Raw genomic sequence first — 26,084 nt, 5'->3', positions numbered from 1 at the left:
CAAATTACAGTCCACGCTCTACACACATATTCCGGTTTGAAGGCGAGCACAGCCGCTCTGTTGTAGAACTGAGATTTAGAATTCTCGTCTCATGTTAGGCGGCGACATTTACGTTGTTGATAACTTCGGGCACGGCACAACCCGCCGGGCCGGGACTGGCCCTGGCTGGACTTAGGCAGCGGCTTGGTTCTGCCCCTGGCATTGCTGAAGTCCATGGGTGACGGTAAGCACTCACCATCAGGTGGGCTGTATGCTCGTCTGCTTACAAGGGCAATAAAAAAAAAGACCTCGTCTTACTTGTTCATGTACTATTTTAAACCGACTGTTTGTTGTGTGTTTACAAAATACAATTTCTATTATTAATAGCCTGCGCTGGTGGCACTGTACCACCAGCCAAGGCCACCCACTTCAGACCTGCAGGTTTATCTCGCACAGCGGGGGCTCCGGCGGCCCTCGCCCTCCACCAGCTGGCATCCCTCGCGCGCTTCTCCTCACTTTTACATTTTCCTACGTCTTAGCCCAACTATTTGTGACCGATGGAATATAAATGTTATCAGGATTTGGACAAATAATTTAAAAGTTTGTTGTTGGAAGTTTAAGACAACCTGTCCATCATGGCGATGGGTTGCTGGTTGAGCTGCAGCTTCTCGAGGTCTCCCTGGTCGAAGAACTCGTCGGCGACGAGCTTGGCGATGCGATGCTGCACCTCCCACGGCTTGGCGATGGCCGACACGTCGCACGCCGTCATCATCATGCCGCACAGCACTGCACACGTCACACCGCGCGTTACGCCACGTCACGTCACGCGTCACGTCACGTCACGCGTCGAACTAGACTCCCTCTGTCTCAGTGACTTTACGGAAAACTTTGAATCACAAAAGTAGGATGTTCTCGGTTTGAGACGTTGTTTGTTTGTCCGTACGGACACAGCATAAACACTTCGACAAAATTAGAGGCAATTTCATAATTCAATGGATGTCGTTTAATGACAGGCATCGCCGTGTTTGGAGGCGGCGGTAACGAACTTAGCATCGAATGGAGACGTCCATTTTATGCAATTAAAGTAAAGTCGTAATTGAGACTGAAGTGGCCGAGTGAGCCTGTGGACTTGAGCTTACACTCCTTCTTCTCCTGCGCTTGCCAGTCGAACTCCCCGTTGTCGACCAGCTCCAGGAACTTGGACTTCTTCTTGAAGTACATGGCCAGGTCGGTGGACAGGATGGCCGTCTCCACCACGTGCATCACGTCCTTGTAGTCGCGCGGGGACAGCGCCTGCACCAGCACGCCACCTCGTCAAGCTCCACCCGCGACACACACTCATTGCTCAGTGCTCAACGTTACCATATCGAATATATATTTATATTTAAATGACAAACGTTACGCTCATTTACATGGCTTATCTTCAAAAACTGGGAGCCCGAATTTCAAATGTAATCGACTCTTCGAAAGTCAACCCCAAAAACTTAAAAGCTCACCTGAAATATGTTATTACTTTCGCTGTTCAGTATCATGACGCATTGGTCAAAGTGGTGGTGCTCCATGGTGGAGGTGGAGTACAGGATGGCCAGGGGGCTCTCCGTCTTGGTCTGGAAGGCGTTGTTGGTGCCCCTGTGGTCCAGGTCGTGGCACAGACAGGCGACCAGCAGCCCCAGGATCTCCAGGTCGGACATGAAGCGCTCCATCTTGCCCGTCTTGAGCATCGCGAACATAGTCTGTGCGACGTTGAGGGCGTGTCGCCAGTTGTGGTACTTCACAGGTCTGTAATTCTTCTTGACGCTTAGTATCCAGCGGCAGAGGACCTGCCGTATACATATAGCACGTGTGTCATCGCGTGTCGCATCGATCGGAGGCGCGGGCTCGCGGGCGGCGGCGCATACTCACGTCGTACGGGATGTGGAACTTCTCCACCAGCTCGCACTGCAGGAACATGCGCAGCGTCGCGCGGCACGTGTCCTCGTCGGTCAGGTCGAAGTCTGGAAACGAACGACGGCAAGATCAATCACGATCTCGCCACAACGAACACTTTAGATCAAGTGGTATGCGAGCTGTTCCACCAGTGGTAGAGTATATCACACGCCGGCATGACAACGTACACAATCCGGTACGGTAATCACGTATCCTGGATTTGTAGAGAGTATTAAATGGTCGGCAGCGGCTTAGCTCTGCCCCTGGCACTGTGCTGACGTCCATGAGCAACGGTAACAACTCACCATCAGGTGAGCTGTATGCTCGTCTGCCTACAAAACTTGAAGGCCACAGAAAACTCACCGTGAAACTGGAAGCTGTACAAGTTGTAGGTCTCTGCGGAGGGGATCTCGTCCTGGCACAGCTTGCTGGTGTCCTCGGCCGACGCCGTCGCGTGGTACGACAGGCACTCCAGCGCCACCTGCCGACAACGCGACCCGCACTCACGCACCGATTTACATCTAGCCTATAACCTTATAGGTTCCGTACCCTCTCGCACCAATCGGTAGAAACTTACAACTGCCGATGGTCGTGGCTACCGTGCGCGACAAGTCCTGGAGATGGGTGCACTATTTTGCAAAAGCGGTGGGGAGTGCGAGTAAGCGCTTATTTCCCTCCGACCAATGCGTCGCCATCGAGCTGAAGGTCGACACAAGGTCCGAATGCTGTCCCCCTAAGTACCGGGAATTCCTTCCGTATGCTCTTCTAAACACGTCTTGCGACGACCAGCCGGGTATCAGATGATTTCATGCTTTAATTCTCGAATGTTCTGTCCCAGCGAGGGGTCCCGGTGGAATACAAATTAGCGCCACCGTCTGATGGTTAGCGAGCGAGGCAGCGGAGGCAGCCAGGGACACATTCCTTGTCCCAATTCGACATTTTATTTATTTATTTAATGGGTGAGTCCATCTGCTGGTGAGTTACGGGATCAAACACATATCAGGAAGTGTGTGCAGCCGCCCTACTTTAAGACATGAGATCGAAGTACCAATTGTAGTGCAGGGCGACTAACATTCAAACCGGAACGAATGACTTTGAGGTAGAAATGAACAGGTATTGCGAGGTCCAACGATTTCATCCTCACCCAGAAAGTATGAGACGTTCCATCGCAGCAGCTGCGCGCTCGTCTACCCACTAAGAGCATGGTAGTTGACTCCTGAGACGCGCACATTTCTACGTCCCGATATAATCGGCCTTCAGCGTGTTCTTGCATCGGCGGGTTTCTGTCACAACTTACCTTTTGTTTGGCCATCAGCTTGCAGGCGTTCTCATACATCTGCGTGTTGTGTATGCCAAGTCCACAGAATATAGCGAACGCTTCGAATATCGACACGTCGCCCTCCGTGAACTGCGAACCGTTTTCCTGAAAATAACGAACATCAACTGAATAGAGTCGTCGAGACCTTCAGCTGACGGCGGGCCCGAGAGGGGTGGAGGGGCGGGGGGCGGCGGGCCGGGTCACCGCACACTGTGAGACGTATGGAAAAACCACGTCCAAGGTCCGCGAATGTAGTGTCTAGTAATAAAAAATAAATTTACTTAATTTTTGGTGGTCGGGTATTTTGTATCGGAATAGATAGGTTTTATTGCTTATATAGACGAGCTCACAGCCCACCTGGTGTTAAGTGGTTACTGGAGCCCATAGACATCTACAACGTAAATGCGCCACCCACCTTGAGATATAAGTTCTAAGGTCTCAAGTATAGTTACAACGGCTGCCCCATCCTTCAAACCGAAACGCATTACTGCTTCACGGCAGAAATAGGCAGGGTAGTGGTACCCACCAGCGCGGACTCACAAGAGGTCCTACCACCACGATGTTGCCAATTTCTGCCGCGTGTCAGTGTCGTGAGCTCGCGGCCGGCGATGCTTACCTTGTTGATGAGTTGCGCCACTCCGATGACATCTTTATTGGCATTGACGATGGGCATGCACAGCAGGGTCCGCACGCCGGCCGAGTTCTCCCCGGCGGACATGTTATTGTCGCGCAACCATTGCTCCACGTCTGATATGTTTAGTGATTTGTTTGAGCGGGCCACCTGGAAACAGTTACCAAGGTTGGGGTAATTAACACCAGTTTTGATGACGGTAGGAAAGGTTTTTTGGATCATTTATTTTCATTAAAATACACAAATGTACATCTTCTTAAGGTTACTTAATTGTATTTCAAATCAAATCAAATCAAATTTTTTTATTCTACATAAATGAAAGTACATACTTGTTGAACGTCAAAAAGAACTACCGCCAATTCACAAAAACTAGCCTCCGTCTTGAGAAGAACTGGCAAGCAACTCAGCAGACATGCCTTTTTTTTTATATTTTATATTTTTTTAAATATTCATTTTTACAATTAGTATATAACGCAACAATTATTGCAATATTGAAATGCCCGGAGCGAGCAACTCATTCCCACTTTGTGCAATCTTCTAGATAATCATTGACTTTATAGTAAGCTTTACTGCACAGATGTTCTTTAACAGTTTTCTTAAACCTATGTATTATTAAATTAGTTTGTCTATTTATTGCTCTCTCAATCAGTAGATCACTACTATATAGTGATGTCTTGTAGAAATGAACTACTCCATACACCGGATCCATAATAGAATCTTGCACGAAATTTAAATAGAATATTTTTTCAAATAATGCAAATTTAGTACTGGCAAGAGACTGGAATAAAAACAAAGGTGGTGGAGACTGGTATAAAAAGAGGTAATTTGGACAAAGCTGGCAGGCACATGTATTTAAATTCTCAGTTAAAGTCAAAATGGCCCAAGCTGTCACATCACGTTGATCGCGTCAGTATACCAATGGATTGGTCAGTTCTGTCCAAGAATTTACACAAGACTGTTGTAGTGGTTCGCAACGTGCTCTGACTTAGACGACGACTCCAAGAGTTTTAGGTTACGTTGCGGGCAATTTAAAGTCCAGTTCAAACCAAACAAAAAGTATAACAAAATTAAGTAGTTTTGCGTGTTTGTGTTGTGTATTATGTTTTCGTCAGCCCACTGAGTTTCTCACCGGATCTCCTCAGTGGGTCGCGTTTCCGATCCGGTGGTAGATTCTGCGAAGAACTGCTCTTGCTAGGGTTCGTGTTAGCAACATCGTCAGGTTTCAGCCCCGTGAGCTCACCTATTAGCTAAGGTTACGCTGATATGGTCTCTCTAGACTATCAGCTTAATTAGAAAAAAAAAAGTTTTCGTCTCACTTTGTTTAAAAGTGAATGATTTTATTTTATAATACGACAGTATAATATGATTTTGTGGGGGCACTGACCGCGAGTGCGATGGCGGGCAGCGCGTCGTGCGGGCGCCGCGGCGCGCCCAGCTCGAACACCGTGTGGAAGCGGGTGGGCGCCGGCGGGGGCAGGGCCGCCAGCCCCCCGCGCCGCGCCCCGCCCCCCGCCGCGCCGCCCGGCCGCTGCACGATGCGCTCCAGGTGACTCTGCAACACATGCCCATGTTCTACCCACTGTACCCACCCACCCCCTTTTGTAGTCCTAATTTGAGTACTAAATAGAATGGATAAGTGCGCACGAGTTGGAATACAGATGGTATTACTGGCTAGCTAATCTAATCAAGCTAAGCTAATCATAACAAAACTAATCGTAGTTCCTCATCACATATAGGAAGGCTTCGGAAGAGAGCTCACGTCCAGTTGAGCTCCAACTTCAGCGCACAAAGGTAATAAACAGCAAGCGGTTGTCAAGCATGGAACGGAAACTGTGACATTTTACGTATTTAATAATCAGCAATTTTTGTTGTTTTTATATTTTGAGGATGTCTTTTATCCTTTTCCCGTAGCTTCAAGTAATCAAAATACAAAAATAAATCTTCAAAGGTATCTGAAGAGCACAAGTGTATCACAAGAGATCAACTTACAGATTCACAATGGTCGGTGTCGAGTATGAAGACAGCACATCGCTCGCACTTGAGCAGATCCCTGGCTTCTGTCATGATCTTGGTAACCAAGCACTCCAAATTGCTCTGCTCTTCGAAGATGCTCCGCGCCAGAGCAAGGAGGATCTGGTTCCTCTTGTATTCGAGTACCGAGGACTCAAAGAGCTGAGCGTTCTGGATGCCTATACCGCAGAATGTGAGGTATCGCCTGAACACTTCGACGTCTCTGGACGAGAATTCTTTCGAGCCTGAATGAGAAAGCTTTCTTCGTAAATATGTGTACAGTCTCTGGTTCCCGAAGTAGTACAAGGAATACCAGTGCGAGGCCACGGGACCGCGTGTGATTTGTCCCTGATTATTTGTTGTTGAAGTGAAACTTCTTTGGGCGCGTTGAGAGTAAAATTTAACTCACGATAGATTCGTTACGGCTAGAGAGAAAAGATACAATTTAGGAAGAGCGAGAGTGAGAAAATAGACGGAGCGATTCGCGAACCACTCAACCTTGGAAAGACAGAGAAAGCGAGCTGGGTCGTTTCTTTTATACACATTCTGTTTACTGGTATCGGCCACTAGATGGCTTGTTATTAGTTTCTCATTGCTCCTGTAGATGGCAGTAACATATCAACTATGTTATATATTATTTTTAATGAAGAATTATAAAAAATATATATATATATAAATGGTGAAGAGGTCGTTTCTCTTATACACAGTTCGGGAATAGTTTGGGAAAGCTAAAATGTCGTAAGCGAGATTCAGGCATCTGTCAAATATCTTGCGTTATATGATAACTACCCGCCACACACAGCATTCCCTTTTACAAGAGAAATTTGATTTAAGGATTAAAAATGGTGAAAACAACAATACTACACACCGCAAAAGAAGTTTCACGTCTTTCACATGCACCAAGTTGCACGTGTACCATTTTTTTAATATTTATGTACCGGTCGTGGTTCGTAATTGTGGTCCAACGTGCTCTCGGTCGTGTGCTCACCATCAGTCTTGTTGATGATCTGTGCGACGCCGACCACGTCGCCCTCGTAGTTGCAGATCGGCATGCACAGGATGAGCTCCGTCTTGTAGCCAGTCCGAGCGTCGATCTCGCTGTTGAACCTGGACCGACCGACCGATGCCCGTCAGAACAATGCTCGTCTCGTTCCATGGGTCATTGGCTTATATATAGATTGGTAAAACACGGACACACTCTACTGACTGTTGCTAAATACATGAAACAACACCCGTTTGGTCAAAATAGCCAGGACCGTATGTGGACCCTCCACCTAGATGACATTATGAACGAATCTACAAGTTTTTTATTACATGAAAAATATAAAGTAAAATAATAAACAATTTAAACGGTTTTTTTTAATCATTAGATAGTTTAGCCGACACGAGCAGATGATATCAATATTATGTGATGTTCGGATCCAATAGTTACGACAACTCGTTTCCCTTTGCTCACCTTAACATATGACATCACTACATAGTATAAAACAAAGTCGCTTTCTCTGTCCCTATATCTGTCTGTCCCTATGTTATATGTTATTATATATATATATATATATATATATATATATATATATATATATATATATAATCTGGTTTTGCTGGTCTCTCAGCATAAAATAACAACAATCAACGTCCATAGAGGTTGTGATGTTAGACTCACTCTCCAGTTAAGCCCGTGAGCTCAACTACCGGTCCGCGCGTAGCTAGAATAGCCGCTTAGGCTACCAACGAATAGGTAGGGGGAAAAAAGTTGGAATCGATACTAATTTTTCATCTGCAATTCGTTACGTTTATGTCAAGAATTATGTGGTTTGGAGTCCATACAAATAAAATTAATTTAAAGGTAATCCGAAAATGAGGACACAAGAAAGCTGCATTGGCCAACCTTAAAATAAATGAGTATATGTGTATATAAATGAGTTGCGCTACGACTTGGCGCCCGCGGACGTACCGCATCACATTGGCTGTTCAAGCGTTCACTGTATCGTGATATATTTGATCGCTGTGAGCTTATGTGGGATCTTGCCTGGGATCGGCGTATGCATTCCTGATGTTGATATGGTTTTTGGTCTGAGCTGCGAGTCCCGCCACTCCCACACCGAACCGGATTTTGATCTCTTGTGTCCTGGCCGTCCGAAGCGCATCGTTCAGTTCTGAAAGGGAAGAGAATAGATATAAGAACGCGAAAAGAGAAGTACGCTGACTTTGTATAGCCGATGGCTCTTTATGATTATATTTATATGTCGGAGACGGTCATTAGTTTAATAGTTAAACGAAACGCAGCACGATTGCGTGGTATGTGAGGAATGTAGATCTACACGAGGACCTAAATCTAGAATCGATACGGAAGCAGGGAAGCGTCAGAACGGTACTTGGAAAAATCGGCGCGACACAATAACCCTCTTATTATGGCCACCGTTAACTACATATCCGACCCAGGTGACGGGGCAAAGCAAAGCAGCCGTCTCCTAAAACATGTGATATCGGATCATGAGGATTCACTGTCGGTGCTTTTAGGCCTCTCAATCACCGGTCACCTTTCTCGTCGAACACGTCGATTTCGACGACCGAACTGACCCATAGACGCAGCCCGCTGAGTTTCTCGAGCGATGAGTAGAAGGGTTATTTTCATAATGTCCTGAAAAGCACCCCACTATTTTTTTACAATAAAATCATTTTTTCTTACACTATTTTTAATTCAAATTTATTAAAATTTATTTTCTATTTTTTAGTTGGATTTTGTATAAAAGCGTATTTTGTTAGTTTTTTTATATATACTTTTAATTTTTTAGTTAAATTTCAATTTTTTCAATATTTTTTTAAATGTTGAATTGTCATCGATTCTTAATAAGTATACCAAATTTCGAGTTAATCCGACGTTTTGAAGGGGGTCAAAATCATGTTCAAAGATTCCGTTACAAACATACGTACGTCTGAAGCTAATAAAAGCATATTAATTACATTAAAGCTTCGCACGCTGTTGCATTTAATTTTAGTTTGAGTGTCGAATTCCATAAGAACTCGGTCTTTACTACATGCTAACTATTTATGTATAAAATATGTCTTTGTGAAAATGGTGCACTAATCATAGAAAATATTTGTAATGTAAGTTGGCACATTGCACAAAACTAAACAGAGAGCTAATATATTGACGAGTGTCAAAATACTATGTCAATAACGTGAATATATGCGAGGTTGTGCGGCGGCCGTGCTCACGTGTCGGCGGGGTTTGTTAGCGTGAAACTGATTTACGAGTTTTAGCTCACACATGCTCATATTTTATCGCGTACGTGAAGGAATTGTGATTTCACGGGCTTGGAATTATTGTCGTGCTATATTTTTTCAGATATTTGATGGTGGAGTAGTTTAAGGATGTTATTTATTTCAGAATCTTAATAAGGAGCAGATCTATCTCATCCGTGTAATGGGGTTCAGAAGCGACCTAAAGTGATTCGGATGTAGATGTATCTATATCTATACTAATATTATAAAGCTGAAGAGTTTGTTTGTTTGAACGCGCTAATCTCAGGAACTACTGGTTCGATTTGAAAAATTATTTCAGGGTTAGAATTTATTGAGGAAGGCATATATAGCATCATGGTAAGGCCCATACAAGTGGAGCACCAATAAAGAATGTTTCAAAATAGGGGTTTAAATAGCTCTTTAACATTATATAATTCAAAAATATTTTCACTTTCTACGTAAATGAAGTGGGGGCAAAATTTAGCGTTATGCCAAAGTAACTATTCCACGTGAACGGCGTCGCGGGCAAAAGCTAGTCTATCTATATACATATAAACGAATTGCTATTCGTTAGTCTCGCTAAAACTCGAAAACGGCTGGACCGATTTGACCAATTCTGGTCTTGATTTATTTGTGGAAGTTCAGAGAAGGTTTAAAAGGTAGATAAATATGAAAATGCTCGGAATTAAATAAAAATAACAATTTTGTTTTTCCTCTGATGTGTCCCCCCGTGTCGCGTCGGACGGATTTATTTTGTTTGTTTTAAGTTTATTTTATACCAAAGTTTAGATCTTTTATTTATCGATTTAGGCATTACGAAATCTGCCGGGTCAGCTAGTATATCTATATATATAAAAATGAATTGCTGTTCGTTAGTCTCGCTAAAACTCGAGAACGGCTGGACCGATTTGACCAATTCTGGTCTTGAATTATTTGTGTAGGTTCAGAGAAGGTTTAAAAGGTAGATGAATATGAAAATGCTCGGAATTAAATAAAAATAAACAATTTTGTTTTTTCTTTGATGTGTCCCCTTTCGGACGGATTCCTTTTGTTTTTTTTAAGTTTATTTTATATAAAATCAATTGAGGCACTAGGAACTAGGAAGTCTGCCGGGTCAGCTAGTAAACAATAAAACATTGACTACGACGATTACGCAATGTGTACACTCGGCGTTACCCATAATGTTATTCGTACGTGCACTTTAAGTAATAAATATGCAAATATTGTTCAGTGTCAATATTGGATGAAGACAATGTGCTCTCAAGTACACGTTACATGAAGATATACGTGACCCTATTGTGTGGACCACCCGCTGGCCTAGGATTTTAGCCGTGCTGTTTTTGTGTCTATCATTGGTGGTATTGTGCTTCGTAAACTAATATTAAACATTGTGCCTGTTATTAATATAAAAGGGCTGAAAATGATTCTTTAGGCTATCTCTTTCGATCGCCGGATCTCGTTTGAGGCCGGGAGAACGAAAGGGACAGCGCTTTTCTTAGTTAATACTACGTACGTAAAGCCTTACGACTACGTTGACGTGTATTGAGATTATTTTTGCGATATCATTGACGATTAAAATATCGTTTTTATAAAAAAAAGCTTTTGCCCGCGACTTCGTCCGCGTGGAATAATTTGGCATAACGCAAAATTTTACCCGCCTCTTTATTTATGTAGAAAGTGAAAATATTTTTGAATAATAGAATGTTAGGGAGCTATTTAAGGTACCAAAATCACGCTTTTTAACGAACTTAAAAAGAGGAAGTTATCAATTCGACCACAACTTATTATCTATACATAGATAGTTCACCGATTTCTCGAGAAAGCTTGAACCGATTCTGATCGAATGGTCCTGTAATCATCAAGATGATGGGATCCTGGAGAAATCCAGAAAAATCTATAATTTTCAACGCCTCTCTTGAAGCGATTTGGGTGTTTCAATGTTATAATGAATAACGTATTTATTTGCATAGGGATTAATATCATCTTTATAAAAACATCTTCACAAATAATGCTTTATTTTAGAACAAATTTGGTTAGCATAAAAAACGTTAAAGTGAGCCAAATATGCTGTCTCGAACTTTTTTTTAAACTTGTAAAGGGGAACAATTTTGTCATACATCACTTTAGCGAAACTTTAACCATTTCCGCAGCGCCCGCAATGGAAACTGAAGGGAAGAAAACCCCGAATTTAAAACATTCTTTATTGGCGCTCCGCTTGCATTAGTCTTAGTGTGATGTTATATAGCCTATATATAGCCTTCCTCGATAAATGGGTTATCTAACACTGAAATTGTGTGTGAATTGTTGTGAATAATGAATTTTTCAAATCGGACCAGTAGTTCCTGAGATTAACACGTTCAAACAAACAAACTCTTCAGCTTTATAATATTAGTATAGATAACGTATATTGATTGTTGTTGCTTCGTGGTAGCCACAAGCAGGACGGTGGTGCCCACATGGTACCCGAATAAGGCGGCGTGGGCCCAGCCAAGCAGTTTTATGTTGTCACATTGAACCGCCGCGGCGTCGGTATTGTTGTGGTTTATTTGTAAGTTATTTACTTGAGTTAAGTTGACGCCGCGACTGAATCAGACGTGAAATCACATTTCATTTTTTAAATGTAAATCTAAATTTCCCTTTCCTTGTATGTTCAAGATGCTGGTCTCTCTACCTGTATCTCGTGTGACATCGAAGAGTTTCGCCTGTAGGTACCGGTTTGGAGGCACGCCCTTCGCTAGGAATAGACTTCCTCGGTCTGCTGACGTCAGCAAACACACGTTTACCAGGATCTGAAAGAAGAAAAGCACATTTGAATGTGTAGGTTGAGATGGTGATTATTAGTGTGACTAATGTGATTAATAACGTGTGCTCCACGTGTGTGTGTGTGGCGGGTAGGGGTTGTGAGGGGTTCCTCTGATGATCTCGAATCATTCAGTTCATCGACAGGGCGTCGCCTTTGTTTTATTTCATAAATAAACTTTGATATAATAGACTTTGTAAAGAATACAATAATACGTTCTTTTTAATTCCTATCTATGCTGATAGCCTTGAGAGGCTATTTCAGCTTCACCCTAACGTTTGTAGGTGAGCTCACGGGGCTCAACCGGAGAGTTGCTAACATTGACTCTAGCAAGAGCAGTGCTTCGCAGAATCTACCACCGGATCGGAAACGCGACCCACTGAGAAGATCCGGCGAGAAACTCAGTAGGCGCTGTCTGTGGGTTAATTCACTCGTCGAGCCCTTCGTCGCAAGCGACGGGTTCGACGAGGACGGTGACCGGTGCTTGTGGTGCCTAAAAGCACCGTTAATGGATCAGAAAATGATCTAATTAAAGTTCAGATCGTGGGCTCGTCCAGCCATGCATGCAATAGATACGAAAATGCGAGAAACTTCTCAGGAGTTCCACTAACAACAGCAACAACAACTGCACAAAGATTCAACCTAATTGAATAAACAACACTCCAAAGAACAGATCGCCTCTAACATAGTGAAGATTTTTTAAATAACAAAATGGTAAAAAATAGTCTATTAAAAATATAATCAGTCTGTGTGAGCGAGGCCTCAGAAGTTTTTTAGTAAAGTCAGTGATATTTGTGTCGAGAATAATTATTTCACTCGAGGAGAACCAACGAGTAAACAGAATGAAACTCAACTATAAGACTACACTTCAGAAGTCTTGTGAGCGCGTGGGTCGTAGGGACGATTCGGGGGCTTAAAGGCATTTACTACTTGTTGAGTTTCCTTGATAATCCTACGTTATTCAAAGTATTACGCAAACAAAAAGCCCTCGGAAGCCCCGAGGAGCTTCGAAAGCTTAAAAGTAATACCGAATCATTTTAATTGGGTAAGTATTTTGAAACAAAATGAACATGAAAGTTTCGAAAAGTCTGGTATTTTGAGTGACGTTTGATCTGTAAAAGGTATCCGAAATGTAGGCAGCTCCATTTATAAATACCTTTGACAACATTGGACTTTTTGGCGGGAACGCGAGGAGTGAAGTTGTGTGATTTGTTTTATTTTGTCTATTTAGCGTTTCTTCGGGTTTAAATGTGTAATAACGGTGGTTTATTAACTGTTTAATATCTGTGAAAGTGCACAAATGTGGGAAAATGAAACAAAGCTGCTGGACGTAACTTCTCGGGTTCCTCCAAAAAGTCCACTGAAAAAATCTCAGTAAATGACCACCATTTTACTGCGATTATACTTCATTCCATATCATCTCATTTCATTAAATTTCATCCCAGTTGATTAATGTCTCAAATTAATCATCTTCATTTCATTTCACTCCATAATATCATTTTTCATAAAATTAAGAATATAAAGTAAAATAAGACATGACTTAAAGGGTCTTAGTTACCAGGTCATAAAATCTCTAAAAAAAAAAAAATTTGACAACATTGAACGAGAATTGAACTTGTACCATTTGACAGTATTGACCACTGAGTTACCGTTGTGGTCAGAAGATAACAAACTTTATTTGTGGAAACTGGCTGACACAACAGGGCTTTAAGGGTTGAAGATTGGGGTGATTCGACCGGTCTGTTCCTCAATTACAAAATAAGAGATTTAGGACGCGTTGGGAATCCGCACGAGTTTACTGGTAGTAGGACTTCTTGTGAGTACGCACGGGTAGGTACCACCACCCTGCCTATTTCTGCCGTGAAGCAGTAATGCGTTTCGGTTTGAAGGGTGGGGCAACCGTTGTAACTATACTGAGACCTTAGAACTTGTATCTCAAGGTGGGTGGCGCATTTACGTTGTAAATGTCTATGGGCTCCAGTGACCACTTAACACCAGGGCTCACGAGCTCGTCCACCCAAAAAGCAATAAATAAAAAACCAGTTGGTACCGCCGTCCTGCCCACTATTGTCATGCGATTATATAACACGTCTTACCTTGTGACACAAGACATCTATATCCAGTTCGTTGGCGACGTCCTTGATGAGGTCCATGAATAGATCCGCCTCATCCAGCTGCCTCTGCGCCGAGCTGCTCGGCGACCGCGACCTCTAAGTATAAAACCGTAAATTAACACATAACGATATTCCAAAGTATTTGATGACTCATGACCCCAGCCCGGTACTAAGAGGTTCTCAGAGTCTATGAACTGAGCCGCATGACTGCTTCATGATGATCCAGGAATTAAATAAAAGATACGAGTATGTGCCCAAGGCTTCCTTCAACCGCAGTGCATTTTTATTTATTTATTTATAGCCCTTGTAGGCAGACGAACTTACGGCCCACCTGATGGTGAGTGGTTACCGTCGCCCATGGACTTTAGAAATGTTAGCGGCAGAGCCAAGCCGCTGCTTACCATTAAGCACTCTCCACAAGCCTCGTTTGAAGAAAGACTTTCATATCATACGGGCCTGGTACTACTATTCATACTTTGTTTTACCCAATTACTACCCACAACTCCTAGACTAGACGAAGGTGGCAGAGCCGGTTTTGAGTTGGTGCAGATAGGATGGCCGATGTTTTGAGGTCCCCTAATGAGGGCCTAATTGGTTACCGCTTAACACAGTATGGGATGTCACCGTGTGACCGTGTGGTCGTACCGGTGGTACCCTTCATGGTCGAAGTAATTCAAGCATATATTACATGTATTATTATTTTGGTAAAATGGCACCTAGTGGTGGACCACGTCGGTACCACGAGCGTCTCATGTGTTACGCCGGTAAGAATAACGCCTTCTGTCATCAAATAGCAAAGACGAATATCAAAAGAACTAGTAATATCGAGAACGCTCGAGATGTGTAACGCCATCTATTATCAAATAGCGTAAACACATATCGAAATGACTGGTCCTACCGGGAATGTTCTCGATAATTGTAGACTCGTCGGGTCGACTATAAAAGTGTTGCAGAGATGACATGAAGGCAGTTAGTAATCGGTTCTACTCGAAGCGAAACAGCGATTGGATCTCCTGAAGCGAAGCGGAAGAAGTGAATTACGATTTGTAGTTTTCGGTATTTTAAGTGTTTATTAGAGTTTTAATTTTTTCTTCGGTGAGAAGTTTATTTATACCGAGCCCCAGCGCGTTACATTAGTATTGGTAGACCACATTTCGAATGTACGACCGTCCGATAATACCACCTATAGTACCACCGCCGCGCCGAGTCAAAACAATTTTATTTAAGTGTTTAATTAAAAGTAGAAGCAGAGAAGTTTCCTAGTTGCAAGTTTTCCCGCAAAGTAATTATCACTCGAGCGTCGTAAACTTTTATACAAATCCGTATTCTGTTTGTGCATTCAATATTTGTAGCTAAATTTGTAAACGACTTTTTAGCTCAACGATTTGCTGGTGGAAGGGCGTTTTAGACACAATGAGTAGGAAGCACTGCGTGAATATTTCTGTAGCGAAGCAGTAATGCATTTCGGTTTGAAGGGTGGGGCAGCCACTGTAACCATACTGAGACTTTAGAACTCACATCTCAAGGTGGGTGGCGGCATTTGGGTTGTAGATGATGATGAGATGATGGTATGATGATGTCTATGAACTGCAGTAACCACTTAAGACCAGGTGGGCTATGAGCCTATCCATCCATCTAAGCAATAAAAAAAAATGTGTCCCGTTCGGCGGGTGGGTCCGCCGTTGTACTGTACCATTGAGACGTGGTCCACGTGTCTGGAGGTGGCATCCCTGTTCTAGTAGGGGTTTCGTTACCAGACAGGCGTCGTGGTGGGAGCACATGATTTAATACTGTGTAATGAGCACCGGGAACATATAATACCAGGTAAGAACAGTTACGAAATGCAAAAGTCGTCTTTAATAGAGATACTTTTTATTTTTTTATTGCTTAGATGTCTATGGGCTCCAGTAACCACTTAACACCAGGTGGGCTGTGAGCTCGTCCACCCATCTAAGCAATAAAAAAAAATTTGATGAGTGGACGAGCTCACAGCCCACCCTGTGTTAAGTGGTTACTGGAGCCCATTGACATCTACAACGTAAATGCGCCTTGCGCGTAAATACCTTGAGATATAAGTTCTAAGGTCTCAAGTTTAGTTACACCGGCTGCCCCACCCTTCAACCTGGACTAACTGGTACTAAACAAATCTACGGAAAACTAGTATATTCATCATCTACGCTTTTCATTATTATTACAATATTCAGTAGGGAGAAATATAATTTACAAAGAGCGTCCCAGGACACGGCGCGGCGGCGGAGACCTTCTGACGAAAAATGAGGACTCGAGTTTTTGTCGCTACAATTCAATTTAGCCTTTCGAATCTTAATTGGAGTAGGGGGCTTTAAGAGAAGAGTGTATTTATTACTTTAATTAAAATTAACGGCTTTTTGTGAAATCATTTATAATTTTCTTTCTTTTTCTTGTCTCTGACTTTAAATACAACTACGCATGAACTGGATGTAGCCGGAAGCTTTGGTTACTAATCAATCGATCCAATTATAATAGTTTGTCTATACTTCTATACTAATATTATAAAGAGGAAAGATTTGTTTGTTTGTTTGTATTGATAGAATAGGCTCCGAAACTACTGAACCGAATTGAAAATTTTTTTCACTGTTTGGAAGCTACACTATTTCCAAGTGACAAAGGCTGTAATCTTTTTTGAAAAAAATTTGGGGTCCTTACTAAAACTCCAATAATGTAACCCAAGGTGTAAAAAAATTACCTAAAATATTCTTTACATCGCGTGTCCTGCGAAAACTATTGATGACAGAATAAAATAATGTACTACGACTTTGTAGAACACATTATTATTTAATTTTTTGTTAGACCCGAGCGGAGCCGGAGCGAGCCGCTGGTTTTTAAATAATAACAATGCTGTTGTAACAAACAGCGTATCAGAGAACTATTTAATTTATGTCATAGCTGGAAGACGTGGCTCTGCGCCCGGGCTCCCTCCTGCTGCTGCAGACCTCCCGATCACGCATCCAGGGGTTACCTTCAGCTTATTTTCCTCTCTCTTCTTCAACCCGTGTCCACCCAATGTTGAGCGTAGGTCTCCTCGAATGCACCCCATTCTCTTCGATCTCTTGCCTTTCGCATCCAGTCTCTACCAACTACTTTGACCAGGTCATCGGACCACTTCGTTGGCTGTCTGCCTACGTTACGACGTCCAGTACGAGGTCTCAACTCCAGTAATTTTGTGCGCCACCGATTGTCAGTGCGGCGGCATATGTAGCCGGCCCACTTCCACTATTTCCGAGCAATCACTTTGGCTATTGTCAGTCAAACCAGTTCTTCTGCGAATTTCGGTGTTGCGCATTTTATCCCGTAGAGAAACGCCTAACATAGCCCGTTCCATGGCTCTTTGCGTGACCTGCAACTCATTTTCCTATTAAACTACCCTTAACTTAACTCCTTGTGTACTGATGTGAGGCCGCTAGTTTTAGCAATAACATTTTTCGATTTAAGCGTCACATTGGTTTCCCAGTTCAGTCGAGTTTTTTTTAAATTTTTACTGCTTAGATGGGTGGACGAGCTCACAGCCCACCTGGTGTTAAGTGGTTACTGGAGCCCATAGACATATACAACGTAAATGCGCCACCCACTTTGAGATATAAGTTCTAAGATCTCAGTATAGTTACAACGGTTACCCAACCATTCAAACCGAAACGCGTGGTGGTATCTACCCGCGCGGACTCACAAGAGGTCCTGCCATCAGTGAAAGTTAAAGTCGTGTCTCGAGTTGGCGGCATTCTGGCTACGATATAAAATGTTTTTTATTATCATCTCCCTCCGAAAGAATCCCTTAAGAGTTTCGCTGTAACTTCAAACTAATTATCAATGAAAACTTTATAAAAGTTAAAGAATTTCACTAGAGCCTTCAAAAATTTTTTGCTTCAGAATACATTAAACAAAAATGACTTTATACATAAATCAGAGAGGATTGTTACCAATCTCCAAGAGAAAAGAATAGCGCTGCGTATCGTCGGCAAAATGTGAGATCAAGCAAGCTCCGCCGCTTACCGTATGAACATATGCATACATACACACGTGCGTACACATATACATATGTATGAACATAAAAATATTCATACTTCGACTCCGTAACGCCTAAATTAGTTTCAGCCCAGATTGAATTCCTTTTCCGAGGAATTTCGCTCGAGCGGTACGTGAGTGGGATAATCGAGCAGCCCTCATTGTGGGGCGCTGATTTATGTACATTATTATTTCCATCATTTAAATTAAATACGATTTTATTATCAGCGCCGATGGGAACCGAGCCTACGGTCCGCCTGTTACTAAGCGGTTACTGGAGATCAAGGACATCGCGACATATGAATATGAATGTAGACGGCCACCTAAAAACGACACGACGATTGCTTCGCGTCAGAAATATGCAAAACAGTGTTACCAAACCACAACATAATAATAAGTAGAATCTATTTAATCCCTTTACGTCCTAAAGGTAGAAACTGGAGCCTGGACAGTCTGTCACAGAACCTTGGGATGTTGTAATTATAAATTAAAAACGAACGTGAGCTTTCTATTCAAGTAGAAGGGGGCGGAGCGTGTTAGGGGATGTTGCACGGAAGTTAAATTAAGAAAAGCATTTAAGGAATTATTCAACTAATTTAGTGACGTAATTTGCTTGGGCAAAAAATTAGCGCGAACTTTGTCCTCACAGCATTACTTTTTTTTATTGCTTAGATGGATGGACGAGCTAACAGCCCACCTGGTGTTAAGTGGTTACTGGAGCCCATAGACATCTACAACGTAAATGCGCCACCCACCTCGGGATATAAGTTCTAAGATCTCAGTATAGTTACAACGGCTGCCTCACACTTCGAACCGAAACGCATTACTGCTTTACGGCGGAAAGAGGCGGGGTGGTGGTACCTACCCGTGCGGCCTCCCAAGAGGTCCTACCACCAGTGATCTACCATTACGTACAAAATTGAACAAGCACGCGCTGCGGATGAATTTCTTGCAAGTTGATTTTTATGCGTACTTCGGTGTAGTCTATGAACTAAATTCAGGTTCCATCAACCTTAGGTTATTGCGTAATCAAAATTTACTGTAAGAAAACAATACTAGAAGTTAACCTACAAAAAATTTACAATAATTTATACATAAATAAATCGTTTGGCGGAAATCTCAGTGCGATACGAGGTGACGGCTCGTGACGCGAAGTATACTGCGAAGCACGGCTCTTGCTAGGGTTAGTGTTAGCAACACCTCTGATTTGAGCCCCGACAGCTCACCCACACGCTAGGGTGAAGCTGAAATAACCTCAAGTCTATCAGCATAGGTAGGAAAAAAAAATGAAGCTATGATATGTTAAATATGATTCTGTTGCTTTGCATAAATGTAGTGTAAATTATTTGATTTCATATTCAATGTGCAATATGTTACTACAAAACACATCTTGGGTTCGAATTGAAAGTGACGACGACCCGACCTGTATTTTACGGTTCACCGTATTACAGACAATAATCTACAGTCGCGCAGCACGCAAGCAACTGACATCAATGACAGACAGTCTCGAGCTGGCGACCAGAAAGCGCGCATCTTAACCACAAAGCCACGAGATGGTAATCAAATTGATAACAAAGCTAATCTGGTAGAGTCACAATACTTGAGAGTTGTAACGCGATCGTTGTATCCAATGCGGGACACGCGACGAGAGCCATCAATTTTATATTCACTACCCTTTCGTCTCCCACACCTCGGTCGCACGTATCCACCCCCCAACCTACAACACCCACTGCATACGTCACTGGCACAGCGTATGACGGCTACAGATGAATTAAAATGTAATGCGACCGCAGCCTCGAAAACCTCTCCAAAAATTTAAGTATTATTTTGTTGTAATAATACTTTTGTCATTAAAACATTTAGCGGTTAAATCTCGACGGGGTATTTTTGGAGCTTGGGATACAAATAAGTGGTACAAGAGATTTCGTCTCGTCTAAACTTTAGGAATCAAATGTTCTATTATGATTTGCCTATTAACCACAAATATGAATTTTAAAATTTGTACATAGCATTTATATATACGCATATACTTTCTGCATTGCCCACCTGATGGTGAGTGGTAAGGGGACTTGTCGCTTAAGCCTAGTCAATTTTACCCGAAAACATTTTGAATCTTCGTTCACAACAGGAGACGTCATAGCCGTCGGGAGCATCATGATCGGGCTTCAATCCAGAGCCGGATAGTACGAGCCAAAAATGAGTCCTTGAAGTGTTATGTGTGTATGGATGAACTATGGATGCACGAACTACAGTTTTCTTCTTCTTCCAGTGCCTCTTCAATCCTGGAGGTTGGCCGTTAGCTTCCTGTATTCATTTCTATCAGCAGCCAGCCGGAACAGCTGTTCGACGGAGGCAACACCGGTCCACTCCCGGATATTCCGGAGCTATGACTTTTTTCTTCGCCCAGCACGTCTCTTTCCGTCCACTTTGCCCATCATTATCAACTGTGCAGCATGTATCGATCTTTCCTGAGCACGTGGCCGAGATATTCTATCTTGCGCTTTTTGATAGAAGGCAACATTTTCCGGGACACATGAACGCGCTGAAGCACGGTTTCGTTCCCAACCCTCTGCGTCCAACTAATGCGTAACATTCGACGGTACATTTTTACATTTAATTTATGACTTCTGTACTAAGTGTTATGCTGTGTCAACAATTTCATAATAGGAACAATAACTTTGCAATTTGTTAACACATAGGTCGCCGCGTCCCCATCACGCCCGGTCTACAAATTACCTCACATTATTATTTCTTTGGCACACATTTTGCCATTTTGGCACATCGTTATCTATTTTTGTCTCCTTTTCCATAACATTGCCTTACTCCAAGACTGAGGGTTATACAGTCGTATACTCATCCCACTCGTCTAGTTTGACGTGAATAATCTATCACTGGTCATTACACCTTTTCCAATCAACTCTGTTACCAATTCATTATAATGTCCCGTTTCAAAATCGCCAAAATGTCAATAAATCGCAAATTTTGAGGAAAAGTATTTCCTCATGATAATGTGTATTGTGGTTGCCTTTCTTTGTGTTGTTGTATCAACGAGTGTTCGCTGGAGAGCATCGAAATAAGTGCCCATCGTACTCATAGTCTCAAACCCGCACTCGCATAAACAATTTTATTTCAAAGTTATTCATATAAATTTTTGGTGTTTAGTTATTAAATATTACTCGATACTAACTATAGAAAAATTAAAGAAAGATTCTCAAGAAGAAGGGAATTATGAAATTAATGTTGAGTCTCCAATCTTTAGCTCTGTTATTAATATATTTTATTTAATATTGGATATAGCAACGCTCGTGTGGTCGCTGTACAGATTTAGAACCGGCTTTTTGAATTTTGAATAAAAGCACATTCTAAACATTTTTGGAAATAAATCTACAGAAAAACTTTTTATTTTTACACAAAGGGAATTATTATTTATAATTTGTTTTTAAGTACTCGAGAACCTTTCAAATCGGTTAATTGTTTAAAAAACTCCTAAAATAAATTTTCTTCGTGAAGAGGTGAAGAGCTTTTCACAACTATGTTTTATGAGATTGTCGTCTTTATTTAAAAAAAAAAACGATTAATTTTTAAATATTAAGCCGGTATAAAGCCAAAGATATGCTAAAGCTGTAGTGGTATGCATATGGTAATATTTAGTTATTTATTATTACATGTAATATTTAAAAAAATAGCGAAAACAATAACCAAACAAGTTTCCACCATCAAAATCACATATAAGTAGAAAGTGAACAAAAGAAAAAAAAGAATTTTAGATATTTAAGTTTACACAGAAACAAAAACCCCAAAGGAACACAATACGCACATATGTGCATTAACTTACACTTTAAAACTTAATAATACTCATCGGACTTATGTGCTCGCTTGCCTCGGAAAGCAATAAAAAAAGTAAAATACATACTCAAATTTTCACAAATTTTCTTTACTTCATTGCTTATATATACTTATAACCTTATGCGTATGTACGTACTTAGTATGCGCTGCTGAATTTTTAACTAAAGTAATGTAAGCTATATAGCTACTCCTCTGTCCACTTCACGGCCCCTAACCTTAATTTCGAACGGTGTTCGTTGCGCAGTAGATAAAGCCGCTGAGTTGCTGAACCTTGTCGCGATCCCAATACTGCGATATTTATTGGTGGTAGGACCTCTTGAGTCCGCACGGGTAGGTACCACCACCCTGCCTATTACTGCCGTGAAGCAGTAATGCGTTTCGGTTTGAAGGGTGGGGCAGCCGTTGTAACTATACTGAGACCTTAGAACTTATATCTCAAAGTGGGTCGCGCATTTACGTCGTAGATGTCTATGGGCTCCAGTAACCACTTAACACCAGGTGAGTTGTGAGCTCGTACACCCAGCTAAGTAATAAAAAATAAATAAAAAAAGTTGTCGGCCACCCCCCCCCGAGTAAAGCTGCGAAGGCTTCTGCACCGACAGCAATCCCTCTATCCGAAAAAAGCACCAGCGCTTAAAAATCTTAATTGTGTCCACTACAGTTTCGGAAAGAGCAAAATATCTAAGAGGAATGTAAACTACACGCAAAAATAATTCCGCATTTCTTTTTTTCATCGGATGTACAGAAACACCCGAATGAATAGTGTGTTAACTTACCAATATATACCCAGTACTGGAGTAATTTGAAGAAGCTGGATTTGAGGAAACTAGCGGACGATAGTCAATACGGGTTACAGCCGATAACGAAACATCAATAACTATTTATGACCGGGCTGCGCCGGATACAACGCGACGTGGCACTGTGTCGACGTATATATGTGGTTAGGTTTGATTATGTAGACAGGCAGCGAGGGGTTACAGTTGAAAGTAAATGCTTTTTCCATTTATTTCTCGAGCAATGGTATCGCAAATAAGGGCTAGCTCTAGGGCCTAACAAACAAACAGCCTTAATCTCCTATTTTGTTAGATCGTAAATGAGCTCACGACCCACCTAAAGGTATGCGGTAGCCGAATCTCACGGATACCATTTCGTCGTCAAGCTACGTCTGTCTCGTGTCCTTTGGAACGGTTCAAGTAAATCATAAGTGTCGATATGGTGATAGCTATCACAGAACTCAAGATATTTGACAGACGCCTGAATCTCGATTACGACACTTTCATGATAAGCTTGCATACCATACAAACAAGTACTGAACAATAACGTTAGGACCTAAGAATTTCACGCGCTCGCTGGCAAATCTTCTCTTCGTCGTAATTCTCAAACTGGGCGACGGATCAATTGAAGCCTTCACATTTCATCATCAGTGCGTCAAGAACGTCGACTACCACAGTTCTCGCAGCTCTCTCAGTTAAAAATAAGCCATCAAATGTCGTACCACAGCAAGCCATCATCGCAGCCTCAACAGGACCATCGCAACCGATTCTGCGCACTTCCTGGCCCTTCGGCACGCATCTTCACTGCCTCATTACGCCGCTGTGTACTACACGGACTGCTCACAGTATTGACGCATTCACCATTTAAGCTCAATCTCGGCTCACCGCAAACTTCGAGCAGCACTGGCACATGCAAGCTAGCACGGACAACGCTAACTGGCACGATCTCCAGTCTCGGAAGGGAGTAATGTGGCCATAGCCATCATAGAACATAAGATATTTGACAGATGCCTGAATCTTGCTAATGACAATTTCAAGATAAGCTACCATGTATAAAAGTTCCGAGCAACAACACTTGGACCGTCGCGTCGGTCTACCAAGCAATATCACCCGCTCGGTGGAAAGTCTTCCCTTTGTCGTTACCTCCAGATCGACGTTTGGAATAGTTAATACATTTTTTATGACTGCGGAAAATCAAGGGGTTTTCAGAATGAAAGCGGATTGTCAATTGATATACCTCTGCACACCATAGCGCGACTATGAAGGCGCCGTGAAGATACGGGCGAGGCGTCAAGTAACAAGCACTCGAGTGATGTCCATGTACATGGATGATAAATAGTTTTATCCGTATCCGTAACAGGCGATATCACAGTGATAACGAAGTCCACTTCAACGAGATTATTATAAAAGCCTCTCCACAAAATATGTTAACATCGGCATAAAAGTCCATATTTTCTAATTTATTTCAGGATTTAAAAAAAAACACGTTGTTTATTCCGGCAGTTAGTCACTGATGCTGTTGGTGTTCAAGTTACGAAAGGGGCTGGATGGTATCCTTGATGTCATGTCCATTAGCCCCTGTAAGCACGGAACTCCAGGATAGCTGCAAGATTGTTTGTCTCACTATGATATAAAACCATTCATTGGGTAAATTAATATATATTTCAGAAGAGTATTAACCTCCGAATGAACGCATGGCGAATGATATGCGTCTTACCAAATTACTGAGCAACACAAACGTTTTGTAAAATTACAAAGTGCGAGTGTATACGCCGCGCCGCCGCGCCGGTCTGGGTCGAGTGATGTCAATCATTTTATTGTCGGCCGTGTTATCGGGGAGGGAAACAATTATAGTATTATGTTACGAACGGAAACAACCCTTATTGGATGTGCTGATAGGACGTAAGCACGTGTTTAGAAACATACGGTGGGCAATTTAGTGTTTCGGAAATTTAATGTTTATGTATTGAGACAGAATACGAGTAAGTTACGTTTTTTTTTGCTACTGAAAAGCGACTGGCGAAATGATTTTCTGTGACTATGGCGACCTATTTCTTTTTGGGTAAGGAATCTTTTCTACGAAATGCTCGTGCGAGAAAGCGTGGGCCACACGTGGGCCACACGTGGGACTCACTTCTAAAGGGGCCAAACGGAAATCTTGGATGGATTATGATCACACATACACAATCAACACAAGTTATTAGAAGCCTCAATTTATTTATCTAGTTTCTATGTTGTAGCCACCTTCACTTGAACAGAATTCATCCTTATAGCCCAGTAAATATTATTATTGTTACACAGGTACTGTAGGCCTATATAAAGGCCCGGTCGTGGACGGGCTTGCGGTGCGCACTCTGCGTGCTGTGGGTCTCGTCTGCGGGGGAGTTGCTGGACTTCGACCGGGCGCGTCCGTAGGTGGCGGATCACGGGCCTCTGGGCAATAGTCACAGGGGCATCGCTCCTTCTCTCCCGTTGTGTTACGGCGGGAGAGATTGAGCGACGCGGACCAAAACCAGCACCGAGGGCTACACGCTCTCCTCCCCCTTCACCTGCTGAAGGGTGGTTCTTCTGGAGATGCGTGGGCCTCCACTTTTTTTTTTTTTTTTTTTTTTTTTTTTTTTTTTTTTTTTTTTTTTTTTTTTTTTTTTTTTTTTTTTTCTTTGTTTTTACTGTCCCTTGGTTATTTTTATTTATCTTAAGTTTTACCCTGTCTCTTTCTCTTCTTTTGTTTCCGTTCATTGTTTTATTTTACACGCTTTTCTATTCTTCTTCGCCTGTGGTTTTATTTTGTTTTATTTGGTTTTATTTTCATCTTCTTTCCCTCTCATACCCAATTCTAAGCTCTGACACCCGGCGAGAGAATGAATGGCTGGTGGGGAACCAGTCGTTAGGGTGTCCCAGGGAACCGTACCCCGGGTTAAAAAAATAAATAAAAATTTATGTAATGGCCAGTTTAAAAAAGTTATTACCCCAGGAGGGTACCTCCCGCTCAGCGGGAGGAGAATCCCTCCGTGTGGCCGACTCGTCGGACGCACGCTGCCCCGCGTACTCTGGGGGGGGCAAAAACTGCCTAGACGTCAGGTCCGGGAAGGACGGAGTTCAAAAGAAGAAAATTATGTCCGAGAAGGACCCTGAAGTAAGCTCCTTAAGAGCCGATGTCGTGTCGGACAACGATATGGCCACAGTTGGTTCGGCCCAGTCGTCGACCCATTCGTCGCCGACACGACGACGGCGGAAAAGGGTGCTCAATATAAGCTCGGACGGGCTGAGTAGCAGCTCCGGCTCGGAGGCTCAGGATCCGACAGGTGTGAAGCCCAGAGCAGTCACGCCGTCAAAGCGTGGACGGGGACGCCCTGCGACCACAGGGCAGTACGTTGGCATGGCCGCTGCCAGGCAAGCGTAC

At 42.6% G+C, this 26,084-nt stretch overlaps 1 protein-coding gene across 2 annotated transcripts in view; it reads right to left on the bottom strand.

Moving 5' to 3' along the window:
- Positions 1-26,084, bottom strand: part of LOC101745078 (cGMP-specific 3',5'-cyclic phosphodiesterase) — a 79,832-nt gene that overhangs the window by 5,096 nt on the left and 48,652 nt on the right. For both annotated transcript variants that reach the window (XM_038020655.2, XM_038020656.2), the window contains exons 3-15: positions 14,007-14,120; positions 11,782-11,899; positions 7,894-8,020; positions 6,853-6,971; positions 5,844-6,109; positions 5,239-5,406; positions 3,840-4,004; positions 3,203-3,328; positions 2,269-2,386; positions 1,882-1,973; positions 1,476-1,799; positions 1,119-1,272; positions 606-765 (exon numbers count right to left, since the gene is read on the bottom strand). In XM_038020655.2, coding sequence (XP_037876583.1) covers positions 606-765; positions 1,119-1,272; positions 1,476-1,799; positions 1,882-1,973; positions 2,269-2,386; positions 3,203-3,328; positions 3,840-4,004; positions 5,239-5,406; positions 5,844-6,109; positions 6,853-6,971; positions 7,894-8,020; positions 11,782-11,899; positions 14,007-14,120 — 2,051 coding nt within the window. The remainder of the gene's footprint in view (positions 1-605; positions 766-1,118; positions 1,273-1,475; positions 1,800-1,881; positions 1,974-2,268; positions 2,387-3,202; positions 3,329-3,839; positions 4,005-5,238; positions 5,407-5,843; positions 6,110-6,852; positions 6,972-7,893; positions 8,021-11,781; positions 11,900-14,006; positions 14,121-26,084) is intronic.

Source organism: Bombyx mori, chromosome 26 (genome assembly GCF_030269925.1).
Source record: "Bombyx mori chromosome 26, ASM3026992v2".
NCBI lineage: Eukaryota > Metazoa > Arthropoda > Insecta > Lepidoptera > Bombycidae > Bombyx > Bombyx mori.
Note: the sequence above shows the minus strand (reverse complement) of the source record. Positions and strands in the feature narration are given on the sequence as shown.